Genomic DNA, 17,009 nt, shown 5'->3' with positions numbered 1-17,009 from the left:
TGAGTTGAGGAAGGAGTTAGCAGCCGGCAGCAGTGCAACTTCGCTCACTGCAGTTCTGGTTGCTCAGAAACAGGGTTGTTTGTGAGGGTGTTTAGAGGGGGAATTTAAGGGGAGGCCCAGAGTATTGCCTCTCAGTGTGCAAAGGACCAAGAGACATGGAAGGCGAGGGAGCTGCTGCAGTGACCTGCAACACCTGTGCCATGTTTGTCTTTCTGTCGGAGAACATGCAAGAGCACACTTGCAGCAAGTGCAAGCTGGTTGTCTTGCTGGAAGAGAAGGTGCAGCAACTGGAGGCTCACCTAGCCTCACTTCTAACTACAGGGCAACATGCAGAGTTACTTGATAGAGCTGAGTGGACTGTGATGGAACAGCAACACTGCACTACAGTTCCCCAAGTTCCCTAGAGAGAGAGAGAAGTGGATATGGAACTATGTTATTATATAGTATGATATTATATTATATTTAGTACGATAAGCCCAAGGATACATCTCAAAACCAGGGCTCTTTCCCACTGGGAAAGGCTACTTTACCAGATGGAGGGGGGACACCATTCCTGATAGGATGGCCCTCCCTACTAGAAACAGGCAGGGTCTTCAACTCGCCATGTCCTTTCCAGAGGGGAGGAACCCTCCCATTTCTCCAGACTGACCCTGCCTGCTGCAAGGGATGGTTGCGTCTTTGTGTCTCTCTCTGTGTGTGGAAAGAAACACTTGCCTGAGTGCTTGTTTTTTGTGGATTTTCCCTTGTCTATTCTTCTCCTTATTCCTGTTTGCTAACAGGATCATCTTTCTGAGTGAGTTTTTTCTGAGCACTTATGAATGCAACTTGCTTTAGTCCCATTTATTCCTGACATAATGGGCAGTGAAATGGCGATCCCTATTATGAAAATATGTGAGTAGATTCTTGTCTCCCTACCTTTATAAATAGCTTGGAAAGGTTGATCATTTCAGAATATTTGAATGGAATTCAGGTACTGAAAGCTATTTATAAATTGAGACCAAGATAGTTCCATCAAGCATTTAATTTATATATACTGTAAAATAAGAACTATTGTAATCTGACTTCAAGAAACATTGTATGCCCGACACCCGTCAACACTAACACTGGTATTGCTAGGCTCTACAATATAAAAAAGAGTCAGGTCTTGGGAGATGTTTGGTAATCAAAGGATATTTCATTTGTTTTCCAGTTCTTATATGCAATAAATATTATTTACTATACTTCAGCATAAAATGCAACAGCACAAAATTTATTGTTTTACAAATTGCATGGAAAGCAAGAGCATTTCAGCCACAGAAAGTGAAATAGAATAAGGAGGGGGAAATGACTTTTTTAATTGTACCAATCTTGTTTTAATAATACCAAATGTTAGGCACTTAGTAAAATATTGTCAGCATGGCAGTGTGTTACTTTTTTCAGTGATATCTTTAGTGCAGTTTTCACATTAAACACAAGAGGGTGGTAAGAGGTTAAAAATGATTTTTAAAAGGTTTATTCGACTATGTTTGAAGCAAGAGGAAGAATAAGCAATAGGATCTCTGTGTGGGGAACACGGAGAAATGCTATTGGGTGACAGAGAAAAGGCGGAAATACTTAACACCTACTTTGCCTCTGTCTTCACCCCAAAGGAAAGTGATGCCCAACCTGGTGATAACAGAATAAATGATGTAAGAAGGGACCTGGCACCCCAAGATAGGAAAATAAATATTAAGGGAACACCAGGCTACTTTAAATGAATTCAAATCTCCAGGGCCTGATGAGCTGCATCTAAGGGTACTAAAGGAGCTTGTGGATGTAATTTCAGAGCCTTTATCTATTATCTTTGAGAATTCTTGGAGAACAGGTGAGGTCCCTACAGGCTGGAGAAGTTCGTCCACATCTTCAAAAAGGGGGGAAAGGAAAACCCAGGTAACTACTGACCGGTGAACTTGACATCAGTACCAAAGAAGGTCCTAGAAGAGATAGTTCAACGGTCGGTCTGTGAACATTTAGAAAAGGGCGCTGTCATTACTAAGACTCAGCATGGGTTTCTCAAAAATAAGTCATGCCAGACCAATCTGATTTCTATTTTTGGGGAAATTACAAACTTGGTGGATCAGGGAAATGCTGTGGACATAGTGTATCTTGATTTCAGTAAGGCATTTTTGACAACGTTCCCCATGATATTCTTTGGAGGAAGCTGGTAAGATGTGGGTTGAACGAAGTAGCTGTTAGGTGGATTTTTAGCTGGTTGACTGACCAAACCCAAAGAGTACTCATTAATGGTTCCTCGTTGTGGCATTTGCCCATTCACTGTGATTTCGTTTGTACAGGGGGTGGAAATGGTTAATGAAGATTGACCAATGAGAAAGCTCAGAGGCAGAGCCTACCTGGTTTTGAGGCTCAGCCCAGGGGTTTCACCATTGGGAGATAGAGGAGTCTGAGTCAGACAGAGCCAGTAAAAGACAAACATAGCAGTTGTGACAGCTAGAGTGAGAGACAGGGATAGAACTGAGAGAGAAGAGTGTGACAGTGGGAGATAGTGCCACATCTAGTTATGGGCGTGCATTTGAGAAACCGTTCTGAATATATTTAAAACTTGTTTGTTCTTCAATAAACTTTAATCTTCGTTGTTGACTTTACAACCTGACTCAGTATTTCACCAGAAGAAACCTGGTTGGTGGCAGTGGAAGAATAAAGCAGTGGTGTACAGGTCAATAGTCCGTGAAACGACCGGGGGCTCTGTATGAACGCCACACTCATCATCCTGGAAAAAAGTGACAAGTGGGGTGCCACAGGGTTCTGTCTTGGGCCCGTTGTTGTTTAACGTCTTTATAAATGACTTGGATGAAGGAATTGAGGCGATGCTCATCAAATTTGCAGATGACACTAAACTGGGAGGGGTAGCTAATGCTACAGAAGACAGAATCAGAATTCAAAATGACCTTAACAGATTGGAAATCTGGGCCCAAAAGAACAAAATGAATTTCAATAGGGACAAATGTTGGGTTCTGTACTTAGGCAGGAAGAACCAGATGCACAAATACACGATGGGGGACACCTGGCTTACTAGAAGTACACGTGAAAAGGATCTCGGGGTTTTGGTGGACCACAAGCTTAACATGAATCAACAGTGTGATGCAGCAGCAAAAAAAAGCTAATGCTATTCTAGGCTGCATCTAACATGTAATTCACGTTTGACCCCACTGAGAAATTTGTATCCTGTGTTGCCATTGAGATGAGCAAATACCATAAATTTTCACCTAGATGAATAGACCTGAGAAGACAGGGGATAGTTTCCATGTCATGCCTTTACATCACACTACTTTTAATCATCAACTTATTCCCCTAAAACACATCTCTTCTCACCAAAAATCTGAGCCCTCAAGCATGAGTATGCAGAAGCCGTAAGTCCAAAATGGAAAATTCATTCAGAACAAAATCAAGTATCAAATATGAAATTCAAATTTTGAGAAATTCATATTATCAGACAGCCAGAAGGAAATCTTGTCAATTTAGAATATGAGGGGGAAAATGTGTATTGCCTCTAACTTTGCACAAGTAGCTCCTTGATAAACCAAAATTTTGACAGCTGTGCATTCTAGGGTAGAGAAGTAAAAGAAGAAGAAGAGCTTCATTACCTTGGCTCCCTCCAAGAGTTGCTAGTTGGAAAACTTCCTTGAGAGTTAAGCACGTTTCATCCTCTTTGTTAATATGAATGATGTTAGATACCATAATTGCCTTTCTGATAGCATCAAGCATAGAGGCTGAGTAGCCACCAGCAACATCTGAAATAGAACAGAAAATTAAAAGCATAGCCTGGAAAGAACAGTCTTCAGGTGAAAACATGAGTTCCATTAAATATATGTGTGTGGGGGTCCTTAGCATGGCACAGCTGTGTTACGGAGCGGATATGAGCAGAAGCCTGTTGAGCAGCCTTGGTTACAACCCAGAATTTCTGCCTGCAGACAGACAGAGAGAGACACCCCATCGCTCCATCAGGGGTTTTGTTTCTTTTTAAACTTAAAATGCTTTTAAAATCTCTATTCAATAAGCAAACTGGGGGGGGGGGGAGTGTGGCCCTTTGTTAGCAGATGTTCCACGTGAAGATGCCTGTGAGTATTTCCAAAATAAGCAGCTACGGAGTCAATGGCTCACCTGTGCCCAGGCCCAGCTTCACGCGATGCTGCAGAACCTTCCTTGCGTTTAAAAGGCCACTGCACAACCTGGATGGGAAGCAGGAGAAGGGGGAAATGTGCCATCTTAACAAACAAAAAAACCCATGTGTTGTCAAATGAGGCTATTGGAAGTCTTTCATAAAAGGAAGCCTAGAAAAAAGTTTTTATATAAACCTTGGCTAAGAAAAAGAGAGTTTTCTCCCATTACTTCCATTCTTTGTTGTTTCACTCTTTGGAACTGAGGTGTCCCACATATTATTGTGACTGTAAGTTGTTTTAATTGTTTTTAATTCTGAATTATTATTAGTAGTAGTAGTATGTGTTTTTTCAGTTTTTCAGTTACATCTTCTTGTCCATACCATACACAATAAATCTATTTGACTTCCCACCCAGCATTTCATGACACTTCTTTATACATCTTATTTGGCTGGATATACATTAGTTCAGGCATAGGCAAACTCAGCCCTCCAGATGTTTTTGGCCTACAACTCCCATGATCCCTAGCTAGCAGGACCAGTGGTCAGGGATGATGGGAATTGTAGTCCCAAAACATCTGGAGGGCTGCATTTGCCTATGCCTGCATTAGTTCCTTCACCCAATTTTCCACACACTTATATTTTATAAGGTCACAAAGTAACCCCTACTTTGAGGTCCAATTTTTGTAAATATTCCCCTAGGTTCTCCCACTCACTCCTTGTCACTTTATTGTCTTGATTTCTTATTTTAGATGCCATACTGGCAAGCTCTGCATATTCAGTTAATTTGTATTGCCATTGTTCTTTCCCTAGGATTTCTCTTAATTTCTAATATCTTGCATATATTTGCTGCCACTGTTGCATATAAAAATAGGTTGTGGGCTTTCTTAGGTAATTCATTCCCAATTACACCTAGAAGAAAGTACTTCTTCTAGGAGTACTGTGTCCAGTTCTGGGCACCACAGTTCAAGAAGGACACTGACAAACTGGAACGTGTCCAGAGGAGGGCAACCAAAATGGTCAAAGGCCTGGAAACGATGCCTTCTGAGGAACGGCCAAAGGAGCTGGGCATGTTTAGCCTGGAGAAGAGGAGGTTAAGGGGTGATATGATAGCCATGTTCAAATACATAAAAGGATGTCACATAGAGGAGGGAGAAAGGTTGTTTTCTGCTGCTCCAGAGAAGCGGACACGGAGCAATGGATCCAAACTACAAGAAAGAAGATTCCACCTAAACATTAGGAAGAACTTCCTGACAGTAAGAGCTGTTCGACAGTGGAATTTGCTGCCAAGGAGTGTGGTGGAGTCTCCTTCTTTGGAGGTCTTTAAGCAGAGGCTTGACAACCATATGTCAGGGGTGCTCTGATAGTGTTTCCTGCTTGGCAGGGAGTTGGACTTGATGGCCCTTGTGGTCTCTTCCAACTCTATGATTCTATGATTCTATGATTCTATGAAATGCTTCCGTTTACATTTCCACCATAAATAAATAAAGGAAAAAAGGAACCCTCTACTTCCAAACATTTCTAGCACACTTTTGAATTTTTTGGGTACATTTTAGTCAGCTTATCCAGTGTCAAATACCTTCTACTGCATATTTTCTAATTTGGTAACATGCCGAAAAGTTCATTGTTCATTTCCATAATTTGTGTCTCATCCAAACTTTATATAGATTCCTTCTAATCATGTGATTTAAAAATCCTCTGTGCACCCTAGTTTTCTCATACCAAAGGTACGCATGTCATCCGTAGATCAGGTCAGCTCCTTCTAAGTCCAGCACATTTATATCCTTCAATTTGATCCACTCCTTCATCCAGCTTAGGCAGGCTACTTCATAATATAATTTCAGATCTGGGAAAGCAAACCTCCCCCTGTGATCCTCATCTACTAATATTTTGTATTTGATCCTTGGGTTTTTTCTTTGCCATAAAAAGTTTAACATATCCTTTTTCCATTTTGTGAAGCAGTTGGTGTTGGATATCACCAGTAGTGACTGGAATAAAAATATAATTTTGGGGAAGACATTCATTTTAACTACAGAATCCTGCCCCAAAAAGACAAATTCATTCACTTCCATTTTTTTAAAGTCTTTTTTTATCTAAGTCCACACTCTATTATAATTATCTTGAAACAGATTCAGATTTTTGGATGCAATCCACATTCCTAAGTATTTAATTTTTCATTCCATTTTGATTCCTAGGTCATTTTCCAGTTCTCTCTCTGTTTGATTATTTATATTCTGAGTTAACTTTTTGGCTTTTTATTAATACAGAATCCCGCTTGGATGCCTTGAGTCCATCATCCAAGTCGTTGATAAAGATGTTGAATAAGACCGGGCCCAAGACAGATATTTCTTTTCTCTTTTTCCTATAAAAGACATTCTGTTGTTTTCCTTCAGATCATATAAATCTTTCACCCTTTCTGTATTTTAAATTGTCATAAACACCAACTCCCAGGTCCTGCTGGTGAAGGGAAGTTTAGTATTAAAAGTGATAGCAGTACAATTATTATTATGTTCTTATGTTCTTTGTATACTGTGTTAGTATACCAGCTACCTGGAGCCCGGCTCTGGCTGTGGAGGGCGGGGTACAGATTGAATATTATTATTATTATTATTATTATTATTATTATTATTATGGAAAGGAGTATTGCATGTTATGTGCAAGAATCAGGTGTAATCAACACAATGCCTTCCAGATGCTTAGGACCCCAACTCCCATCAGCTCTGGCCAGCTTTAGCAATAGTGAGGGATGATGGGAGTTGTAGTCCAGAAACCTGAAGGTTACAGAGTTGACCACAAAAAACAGCACAGTCAAGGAAATTCATGATGTGATAGCATCACATCACATGGTGAACATTCCTACATAGGTTATGGTGGAGAAAGGAGCAGTATTCATACTTGTGCAGGAACTAGGATGTCAGAGAATTCTGTCAGAAATGGGAGCAAAAAATGCCTCATCCCAAGCCAGGAACAAAAATCAGACAAGTGAATATGAGCAATATTTACTATCTTTATTTTAATCTATGAATGTTATGTAAATAATTACATTATTTTCTGCATAGTTTTTAACATTTCCTTCCACCGAAAGGCTTTGAAATTAATTAAACAATTAATTAAGAAATGAATAATGTAAGTTTTGGCTAGAAGCTAAACTGTAGCAAATGGAGACAGTGCTGATGGTGACAGAGAACAGGGTGGAAATCCTTGCTTCCTTACATCCCTAGTAGGAACTCATACCATGTGGTATTATCGCATTGTCAATTTTCTTTATTGTACTGTAAATCTACAAGACGACCTGGCTGGTAGGCAGATTCTGCACCCAGATTTGTAGGCACAGAATAAAATAGCTTACTAGGGAAATGCTGAAGTTGTCCTTTGGGGCGCCTCAGGGTCAATTTTTTATGGTAGCCCAAATCTCAGTTGTACGGATGTATGTATATATCTCAATTTTAACTCATGAGCTATTGTTGCAATCTGCTCCAATTGTATATTTTATCTTTATAAACGCTGTTTTTATTGTGTTATGTTATGTGAGCTGGTCTTTGACCGTAATAAATTCTCTATCTATCTACTGTAAATCAAAGGCTGCTGGTGGTGGGAGAATTTGCATCATGCGAAAGACACAGCAGAGCATGACTGTTCCCCCTATATGCATATTATTGGGGTGTCATTTTCAGAGGTATCTCCCTAGTACATTATATGTCTTGTTCTGGTCTAAGGCACCATGTTTCTGGCCAGTAGTGAGGAATGCTGCAGCAGCAGCAGCAGCAACAAGCATGCCTCCCAGCTACTCCATTTCAGAGAAACTATCTGTTTTTGAAACTTTTCACTTCTTGTCTCAAAGAGAAAGTCCTGCCATCCCAATTTAATGCTGCAAACAAACAGGCGGGTTCATGGATTACTGCTCTACTTGTAGCTTTCAAAACAGCACTCACTATATCAATAAGAAAATCCCATAACTTCTCACAGCTCTTCCCTTCATTGCATCCCAATGCCAGTTCATTTTCATCCCTCAGGTTGACTTTTGGGCAGTGGCATAGCATGGGTTGTTGGTGCCTGGGGCAGGGCAAGTGTTGCACCCCCTGGTGGGCTAGGCAGCTGGGGTAGAGGCACATGATGGGGGTGCATTCATGGAGCTAAACAGAGCCCGCTTGCAACAGCTCCTCGCCTGCTGTCTCCGTCCACCTGCTGGACCCTGTTACGCCCTGCCACAAATGTGCGCCTCCCCTGCCCTCCCCATGCTTTGCCTCTACTGCCAGGCACAGGCACAGGGGCACAGGCACAGGGCTGGTAAAACAGATGGCCACTTCAGAGCACCCAGATTTATATCTGTCTTGGGGACATCTGGAAACAGGCTGCTTTGACCCTTCAAAGGGGTACGTGCAAACATCTATTTTCTCTGTGAAGAGGCTGGTACAGTGCCGATTCCATCATCCCATGTTAAAATTATCTAAACCTTCAAGCTATCCACACTGAAATGTGGTGAACTTTAAAACACAAATATGAAACACAGCATTATCTGAAACACACCTCTATGAGGTATTACCTACTGTAAATGAATTAACTTATTTTACTTACGATATGTTTGAATTAGGGCAATGTACAATGGCAGCTCCTTTAAGATTAAAAACTTGCAGTTCTTCATCAGAAAGATGGCAGCCATGAGCCATTATTGTCTAAAGAGTAAAACAAAAACAGTGTAATTTGTATTTTTATTTTATTCTTAACTTTTACTATCATTTTGCTTCTACTTATACCTAGAGAGGACAATACCTAGACAGGTATTGTCTGGTGCTATGAAGAATTATTGCCTCTGTTCATTCCTCATAACTCTGCTGTGAGCTCATTTTCTCTCTTCAAGAGAGCCAAATAAGATGTATTATCATTCACACAATTAGGAATAGTGTAATCCTGTGTTTACAAAGGTTATCACTTGCTAGAACGGCTACTTCCATGGGCTGTTATGTGTCGTTCATATTTCTTTTCCTGACCTCTTAAATGACCAAGGTGAACTGCCCATATATCCCAGTAAATTTTATCCAAACAACTAAAATACAAATGAAAAGTAGTGAAATTGAGTCTATTGGGCTTTTGTTGTGGTTGTTTAATGCTACCTTGAATGAAGGATATTCTTTATAATAGAAAGTACGGTAATGTTTGTTTCTCAGATAATCAAAGGAAGCATATCAGGGCCCTGACATACGCAAACTTTTAAACTCTTGGTAGTAAACCCTCATCATTAATGACTCTATTTAGAAGCATTGTGCTTAAATTTGAATCTCATTAATGTGATTAATGCTGTGTATACAATCTGCTAATTGACACTAAGTCAGCTAATAAAATGCTATGCAAATCTTAAAATCCAAAGGGAGAATTTCAAAGACAAATGAGACGTATTCCCTGAAGATTTTCAGAGGCGACTGAAAAAATGCCTTGCGTGTCTTTGAAAAATCTCCCTCACAAGTGTACAGTAATTGAAAAACCTAAGTTTGCCTCAAAGTCAAGTTTATTAATTTCAGGGTGCTTCTGTGGGGAAACAATCACAAAGAAAACTGTCTGAAAAACCTGGGGATTCACACTGCTTTAATTCAAATGCAGACAAGTGTGTTTGTTTGTTTGTTTGTTTGTTTGTTTGTTTGTGTGTCTGCACACGTTCCTCCACTTTTTAATCTGTGGGAATTTGCTAGGGTTGCCTTATTTTAAAGAGCAAAAAAGAGGAGACACACACATGTAAGCACCCCTCCAAGCAGCCAGTGGCCAGGATGTTTTGTGACTCCCCAACACACACCCCACCACCCCATAAGGGGCCTCAGGCTATGTTATTGTGCATTGTGACCAAAGCAAAGTGGACAGAGGTGCCTCAAACTCTTCTCCTTAACCCACACACCCGATACCTTGCCGCAGCCACCCTCCTCCCAGGTCTTGCCCAGGAAGCTGGTGGAGGAGAGCTGGCGGGGAGAGAGGGAGGCTGGGCAGCGGAGGCGCACGGTGAGTCTGGCCAGCCGTGCTGAGGAGACACATTGAACACCTCCTCACACTGCCCAACCATGAGCAAGGGCGCACACACGCCTTTCTCTGTCTCTCACCTCTCACCTTCATTGCTGCTTCCCTCTCTCCTTCTCTCTCTCCTCACAAACCTGGTTCCCGCCTCAACGCTGCCCACCAATTGGGGGGGAGTGAGAGGGAGAAGGGCTGCCTGCGGCCCTGATCCCAGGGAAGAGAGCCTCCTGGTGCTGGAGCGGGCGGACCCATGCTCGTTTTTCTTGGTGCCCACCACTCCGGAACAGGAGCCAAGCACCCTGACGGCGGACTTCCCTTCCCAAAGTAGATCTCCTTCTGGCACTTGGGCATGGCGGCAGCAGCAAGCACTCAGTCACCACAATGGAGGGTGGCAGCAGCAGCAGCAGCCATAAGAGAGCCAGGACTCTGTCCGCTAGAAACCCCACCAAATGCATCCTCCCCAATAACATATCTAAGTATTCTGTAAAAACACTCTACCTTGTTTGTAAGAAGATTGTTTTTATCATATAACTCTGTATAGTTTTGATAAGTAGGGAATAATTTTTCTACGAGTTTCATTTCTCCTTCACTCTCACTTATGTGACTCTGTAAGTAGAAATGGGGTTCAATTACAATGGTCAGCATTTCAATATATGGTTATCTTGAACAAAAAGACACCATAACTCCCCACTCCAAACAAGTGTGTAATGGCTATGTTTCTACAGAGCACATCCCTGTTAATTATGAATACCATCTTCCGTATTATCTTCCCAGGTGACAACATAAAGATATTCTAGTCAAGGGAGTAGCCAGCTTGCAAGGAAATGACACACTGCATATATTATAGATCTATATAAGTATCTGTGTCTCTATATAGATAGAGGCTTATTAGAGAGAGATTTGTGTGGTGGCAGGAGCACATAGCCTTGGAATAAATATCAAGGAGGGGGGAAGAGGTCAAAGGCTCACAAAATAGTGATATGTTCTTTGGGAAGGCAGGAAAGAGGGAAGAAGGAACTAGCACTGCTGGCTTTCAGCACTTCTTGATTTGTTTCCAGTGCTATTTTGTGCATGCTTACTCAGAAGTAAGTTCCACTGTGTTCAATAGGCCTTACTCACAGACAGGAGTGGCAGAGGTGTGGCAACTTTCTCCTGGGAGTGGAATGGCTGCTGCTTACTGACCACAACAGAGATCAGGTCTGCGTGGATGGCGTCTGCAGGGAGCCCATCTGGCACTCCTGTCAGTGCATCTGTGCAACCCTTAACTTGCTACTACCTCACCTCTCCCTGACTTGGTAAGCAGCAGCAACTGTGGCTCCATCCCACCAGACAAGCCACTCTTGCTCACAAATACAGCATGCAGAAAACTGCAGCTTTTGTTCCATTTTGAAGGACTCTGTGGAGTATGCATAGCCCCCTAAATGGTTTAAATGTTCATAAAATGGGATTGGATAGAAAGTGTGTGTTGATCATTACAAATGATGTCATGGACATTAATCATTAGGTCTGTGACACCTGAAAAACCACATTTCACACAGCATTACAAATTGCAATAGGTGTGCAAACGGAACCTATTTTCCTGGCACAATGTATTACTGTTCAGAGTGCTGGCAAAGGTTCCCCACAAAAAGCCAGATTGAGCCCCCAGCAATAATTAACCACACTGCACTTTTATTATATAATGAAATAGTTATAAAGAATGGTTCCCATTCCTATTTAAGTACATTTGATTCTACAGTCAGACAAATGAAGGACATTGTAAGGGACAGTCTCATGGAAATTACATTAAAAATATTCTAAATACAAAGCTTCTTGCTGTTTCCTGATCTAAAGTTTGTGCGCACTGCAGAGCAAAAACTAAGCCTTCTTAGACAGCTAACTCTTCAACTCCCCGGGGCAGACCTCTTGCCATAAGAAGAATTACTCAGCGTGAAGCTGATCCTTATGAGCATGAAAAAAATTGCACTGGGTTTTCCATTTCCCATGCATATATCATGACTGCAGGGCCTGACATCGGGGCTGGTGGCCTAAACAGAGTTGGTGTTTCCTAAGCTACAGTAGGGTTTTCACTAAATATGATATCAAAAAACTTACCTGCACATGAAGGTCATGAATCTTTGCCAGCTTACCAAGGCTATTAAGCAGTTCCTCTGTACAGGATGGTCCAAAGCGGGGCGTTACTATGGGGTGAACCCTTGGATACTGGGGAAAATGTCAAAAAAAGACAATAGACATTTGTGTATAACAGCATGTTAAATATACCTATTCTTAGCTTATTTCTTAGGCAAATTATTAAAAATGGGAACAAATTAAGCCTGTACAGATTACTTTTTCCAAGGCACACAGTTTTTGTTCTGTTATGGCTAAACCACAATTTCAGATAGCTAAACAGTGACATCAGTTAGCAGGCACCAAGTGCTCAGCATGTGCAAATTCAGGCTATAACCCATCGTTCTTTACAAGGAGCATGATCCACATATGGCTTAGTTCCTTGCAGTCTCTCTGACTTCACGTTCCCCTCAGCCTGGATCCAGGAATGGCAATGAGTCTGGAGTGGGGTTAAACAGAACTACAGTGGAACCTCAGTTTTCGAACGTAATCCATTCCAGAAAACTGTTTGACTTCCGAAACGTTTGAAAACCGAGGCGCAAAGGGTGGTCTGCAAATTTACAGAGAAAACTGAGAAAAATACAGTGGTACCTCAGTGGAAGCTGTTCGACTTCTGAGGCTGTTTGAAAACGGAAGCATTTACTTCTGGGTTTTCGGCATTCAAGTTCCAAAACGTTCATCAACGAAGACGATCAAAAACTGAGGTACCACTGTATCCCTCTCCGTTTCAAATGATTGGGACAGATCAGATAGATGGGTCTGTCTCCATCATGTCTAGTTCAGCTCAAGGGTGAGACGTGAATTCTGACAGGATCACCAGCCCAGTTTCTGTGGGTACCTTGTAAGGGTTCCCCTGGCTTTTTCTTTCTTTCTTTCTTTCTAGTTCCTATCCCTCTTAGAAAGAAAGTAATAGGGCAAAATGTGCAGGTGCCTTCCAAATGATTTCTGTGAAATGAGGAGAGTAGTGTTGTAACCTTGTGTATTTTTCCTGGTACTGAGGAACACTCCCTGCTGCTATTAGCCAGTAACAGCATCAGTGTGTGTGGGTGTGAAATCAGTAAAAATCAATGTTGTGTGATCTACCCCGTCAGGTAGATCAGGTAAGCCTAAAGCTGTCTCCCAATTTTTGCGTTTTGCCATGCTCCCCATGGCATGGCACCCATTTTGTGTTATGCCATGCCCCATAGCGGCTATTTTGTGACCAGAATCCCCCAAACTCTGTCAAATTAAAAATGTTAATGACCCCTTCCATACAGCCTAACCTTTTACATAGGAAAACATATTATCATTTACATAGAAATATGCATGCCCTGGGAGGACAACATGACCAGTTACTGTTCTGGGAAAGGAAAGGAAATTCTACTTACTTTCTTGTCCAGTACTCCTCTAACAAACCTGAAAGGATTGGGGTAGGAAATTAAAATATATAAAAAATATATTCATCACCATCATCTAGATTTCTCCATTCTTTAATATGAGTCCCAGGGTAAGTTACAACCATTCTTAAAATTAGCATTATATTTGTGCATGTCAGTCCCTCTGTGTTTCTGTATCGGGGTGTACCTTGTATCTGTGCATTTTAACAAAATTCTTATCTGTTTCTGAATTGTTGTGTGTCCTCTCTGCTTTGATTTGTATTCTGGGTTCTGAGCATCTCTATATAAAACAAAGTGGTCCCCAATCACTATAATCACTATAATCGTGAATTTAAAAATGGTTACAACTCCCTTCCCTTTTGGCCAAAGTGGATGAATTTTACAGAAACACTGAGTCCCTCCAGAGTGGATTACACATCAACTCAATTTGCCTCATTATTCAGCCCCCACATGCAGGCTACCCCCCCCCCCATTATGTGTACAAACAGAAAGATATTTTCGTATGGATCGTTTGACAATGTGATCACACAGTAAATCATCACTTTTTCAGTGAGGTTAATAGGACTGTACAAATGTACAGCAGCTAAGGATTTTTATCTCAAATCTACACAAGCTGTTGGTAATTAACAGCAGACAAGTGGTCATTACTATGCTTCCTGTGACAACTAAATAGATAACATGTGAAATGAAGTGAAAGCATAATTATATACTACAATGGCAGTATTTTTCTTTTAAAAAGTAAAAACTTAATTTTGGCTGTGTATCACAAACCTAAATGAATTCTATTTTTATTGCCTTATTTTTAGATGGCAAAATCGATGTTTCATTTACAATAGTTATGTCCACACAAAAATTAAGCTCTAATTTAAGATTTGTTTTTCATTCATTTCTTTGATACTGTCTACCTCCCCTGCATCTCCTTTAAATAACTTTTTTTTTCTTTTAAAGTATGTAGAAAAAATGAGAATTTCCTTGAAGGTTTATGAATACAGGTTAATTAACTAAATAAGCAACATTAGCAGCAGTTTTTCTTTGATACTGTGGGTGAGTCACACACAAGTACAGCACATGTTGTAGCAGCTGTAAGAAAGCAGGTTCCTTATCAGCCGCATGTATAGGATATATTGGATGCCACTAAAAGTCATCCTAAATGTGGGCACTAGAAACATGCTCCTGCGCATGGCAGCGCCTGCACAGACATGAAGAAATTCCAAGGAGCCATTAGAGACACGTCCCAATGTGGTGTACATTGGTATTGAGTCTCTCAGATGTATACATAAAACACATTGGCACTTTATTGCTAGGTTCAGTTAAGATGTTTAACAATATGCATATAAACTTTGGTTATTCAACACTTTTCGAATGAAGCTAAACATGATAGAGAAGTTCTGTCTGTGACCCCTATGTGTCTGTGATTCCTGCATTGCAGAGGGTTGGACTAGATTGCCCTTGAGGGTACCTTCCAACTCTACAATACTATGATTCTTTTTATCAGTTAGCATAATAGTCTGCCTTTTCCCTTTTGGGCACAAGGGGCTGCGATAGGGGCAAGGAGGAATCCACTTGCACCTTAGATTTCAGCAACAATCAAACAAAAGTATGAACAATAAGACAGGTACTGCCATCAGGATTCCAATTTGAGGACACAACACAAAAGGGAAAGTATCTGAGAGGGTGGAGGAAAAAGGAGGAGGAGGAGGAGGATGTGATGAAGAAACTCCAAAAGCAATGTAAGAGGAACATTATTTTTTTTAGCTTAAAATCTGTAAAGACAGAAGTATAAATAATCCTCAAAAACTTTTAAACTATCCAAAATATATTGTTATGTATTTTTATATATATTTACCATTTTATGTTCCAAAAAACATGACTTCAGTGACCCAAGATTTGCTAACAATGTTACATGCACAATACTTAGATATTTAATACTATCCCCCCTTTGTTTTCAACAGGCTTATTTTGATAACTCTCTTTGTAAACCAGATGCAAGCTAAATCCCTTCTCTTCTTATATATAGTAAGCTGTTAAAAACATGGAAGACAGAAATAGACACCTTATGCTTAAAAAAATTAGAAGTGCATTTAAAAATTTATTCAAGAAGAAATGTGTCTCTGTCGGTTTACTTCAAGGGTAAGTATTCTTAAGAATGTAACATGGTTATAAAAATAGCTGTAGCAGGATACTTAGATTCTGTGGTCATATTACAGCTCAATATTTATGTTTTAATCAAGTCTTCTATTTAACTTTTAGATTCTATGTTTTACCTATTTCATTACTTTTAGAAAAATATGCTACCTAATTTGTACATGAAGAAAGCATTTTACCTTTCCGTCTCCTTGATTGATTCAGTGGTGGTCTCCTTGTACTCTTCAAAACTCTCATTGATGTCCATGCAAACTTTACCCACAAATGCCCTCTGGCCAAATTTATCTGTAAAGAACAAAACTCAAAACAATGCTTTCAATTCACAGTTCTGGCAAGCCTTTCTTTTTAAAACCTACTAAGAAAGCTCTCCTTGTAAACCCAGGCTGTTAGCTCTGATCTCCACAGCTAACCAGCAACCTTCATTTTGCTGAAGAAAAATAAGTGTTTAGTCTCCATCGTGCTGTCTGCAAGCTTTTCTAGAGAAATCAGACCACCCATTGTGAGAGACGCCATATACAATCAGAGTGAGACTTCATCAGAACCAGCAACCTAATTCTTATGTTATTTAAGTTGTGGAGAGCCATTATCATTTTACCTATAATATCAGCGAGAAGCAAAGAAGCATCTGTGTGAATTGTTCCAAAGTAGCAGGCTGTAGTTGTGCCATTCTTAAGCGTTCGCCTCTGTAAAAAAGAACTCTGTTTCAGTTATTTGCAGAAACAGTCCTGCAATGAATGCTAGACAAAAAAATTTCAGCTGCAAATTTCAGGAGTCACCATAGACGACACAGATTTTTGTAATGTGCAAAAAAGTGGCCAGAGGCAACAGAAAAAAAGAAAAGAAAAGAGTTTATATATAATGGAAAAAATGTTTCCGTTATAGCATCTTCAACTCATTTTTAAAAGATTCCCTGTTTCTAACTTGCATGGTACATTTATAACATGTCACCCATGTTTCTAATTTCTACTTTGTGCTTCTTTTCCTCCCCTTGCCTTTCTCCTCCCTAGTATTCTAATTCTTTTAAATATTTATTTAGTATAAAAAAGTGCAAGGTAATGTGCAAATTCCATTTCTTCTATCATTTCTCTATCTTAGCTTCTTTTTTATCAGTCTGCTATTCCATTCTGTCTCCCCACTCCTTTTTTACTGCATTTAAAACAGTGTATCATAACATACAACATCATGTTGCCACTTATATCACTGAATTTCATTTAGGCTTCATACTGACCACCACAAACGGTTCCAACAAT

At 40.3% G+C, this 17,009-nt stretch overlaps 1 protein-coding gene across 3 annotated transcripts in view; it reads right to left on the bottom strand.

Annotated features, from left to right (window-relative positions):
- GDA (guanine deaminase) overlaps positions 1-17,009 on the bottom strand; it is a 48,440-nt gene that overhangs the window by 9,332 nt on the left and 22,099 nt on the right. For 2 of the 3 annotated variants that reach the window (XM_081881024.1, XM_081881025.1), the window contains exons 4-11: positions 16,355-16,442; positions 15,939-16,044; positions 13,606-13,633; positions 12,224-12,331; positions 10,628-10,735; positions 8,708-8,805; positions 4,138-4,205; positions 3,621-3,767 (exon numbers count right to left, since the gene is read on the bottom strand). In XM_081881024.1, the coding sequence (XP_081737150.1) occupies positions 3,621-3,767; positions 4,138-4,205; positions 8,708-8,805; positions 10,628-10,735; positions 12,224-12,331; positions 13,606-13,633; positions 15,939-16,044; positions 16,355-16,442 (751 nt within the window). Of the gene's footprint in view, positions 1-1,604; positions 1,645-3,620; positions 3,768-4,137; positions 4,206-8,707; positions 8,806-10,627; positions 10,736-12,223; positions 12,332-13,605; positions 13,634-15,938; positions 16,045-16,354; positions 16,443-17,009 lie in introns of all 3 variants that reach the window. The other variant, XR_014161352.1, reaches the window with a different exon arrangement.

The sequence above is a fragment of the Podarcis erhardii genome (genome assembly GCF_964252035.2).
Source record: "Podarcis erhardii genome assembly, chromosome: 11".
In the NCBI taxonomy this organism is placed as follows: domain Eukaryota; kingdom Metazoa; phylum Chordata; class Lepidosauria; order Squamata; family Lacertidae; genus Podarcis; species Podarcis erhardii.
This window is presented reverse-complemented; position numbering and strand designations above follow the sequence as displayed.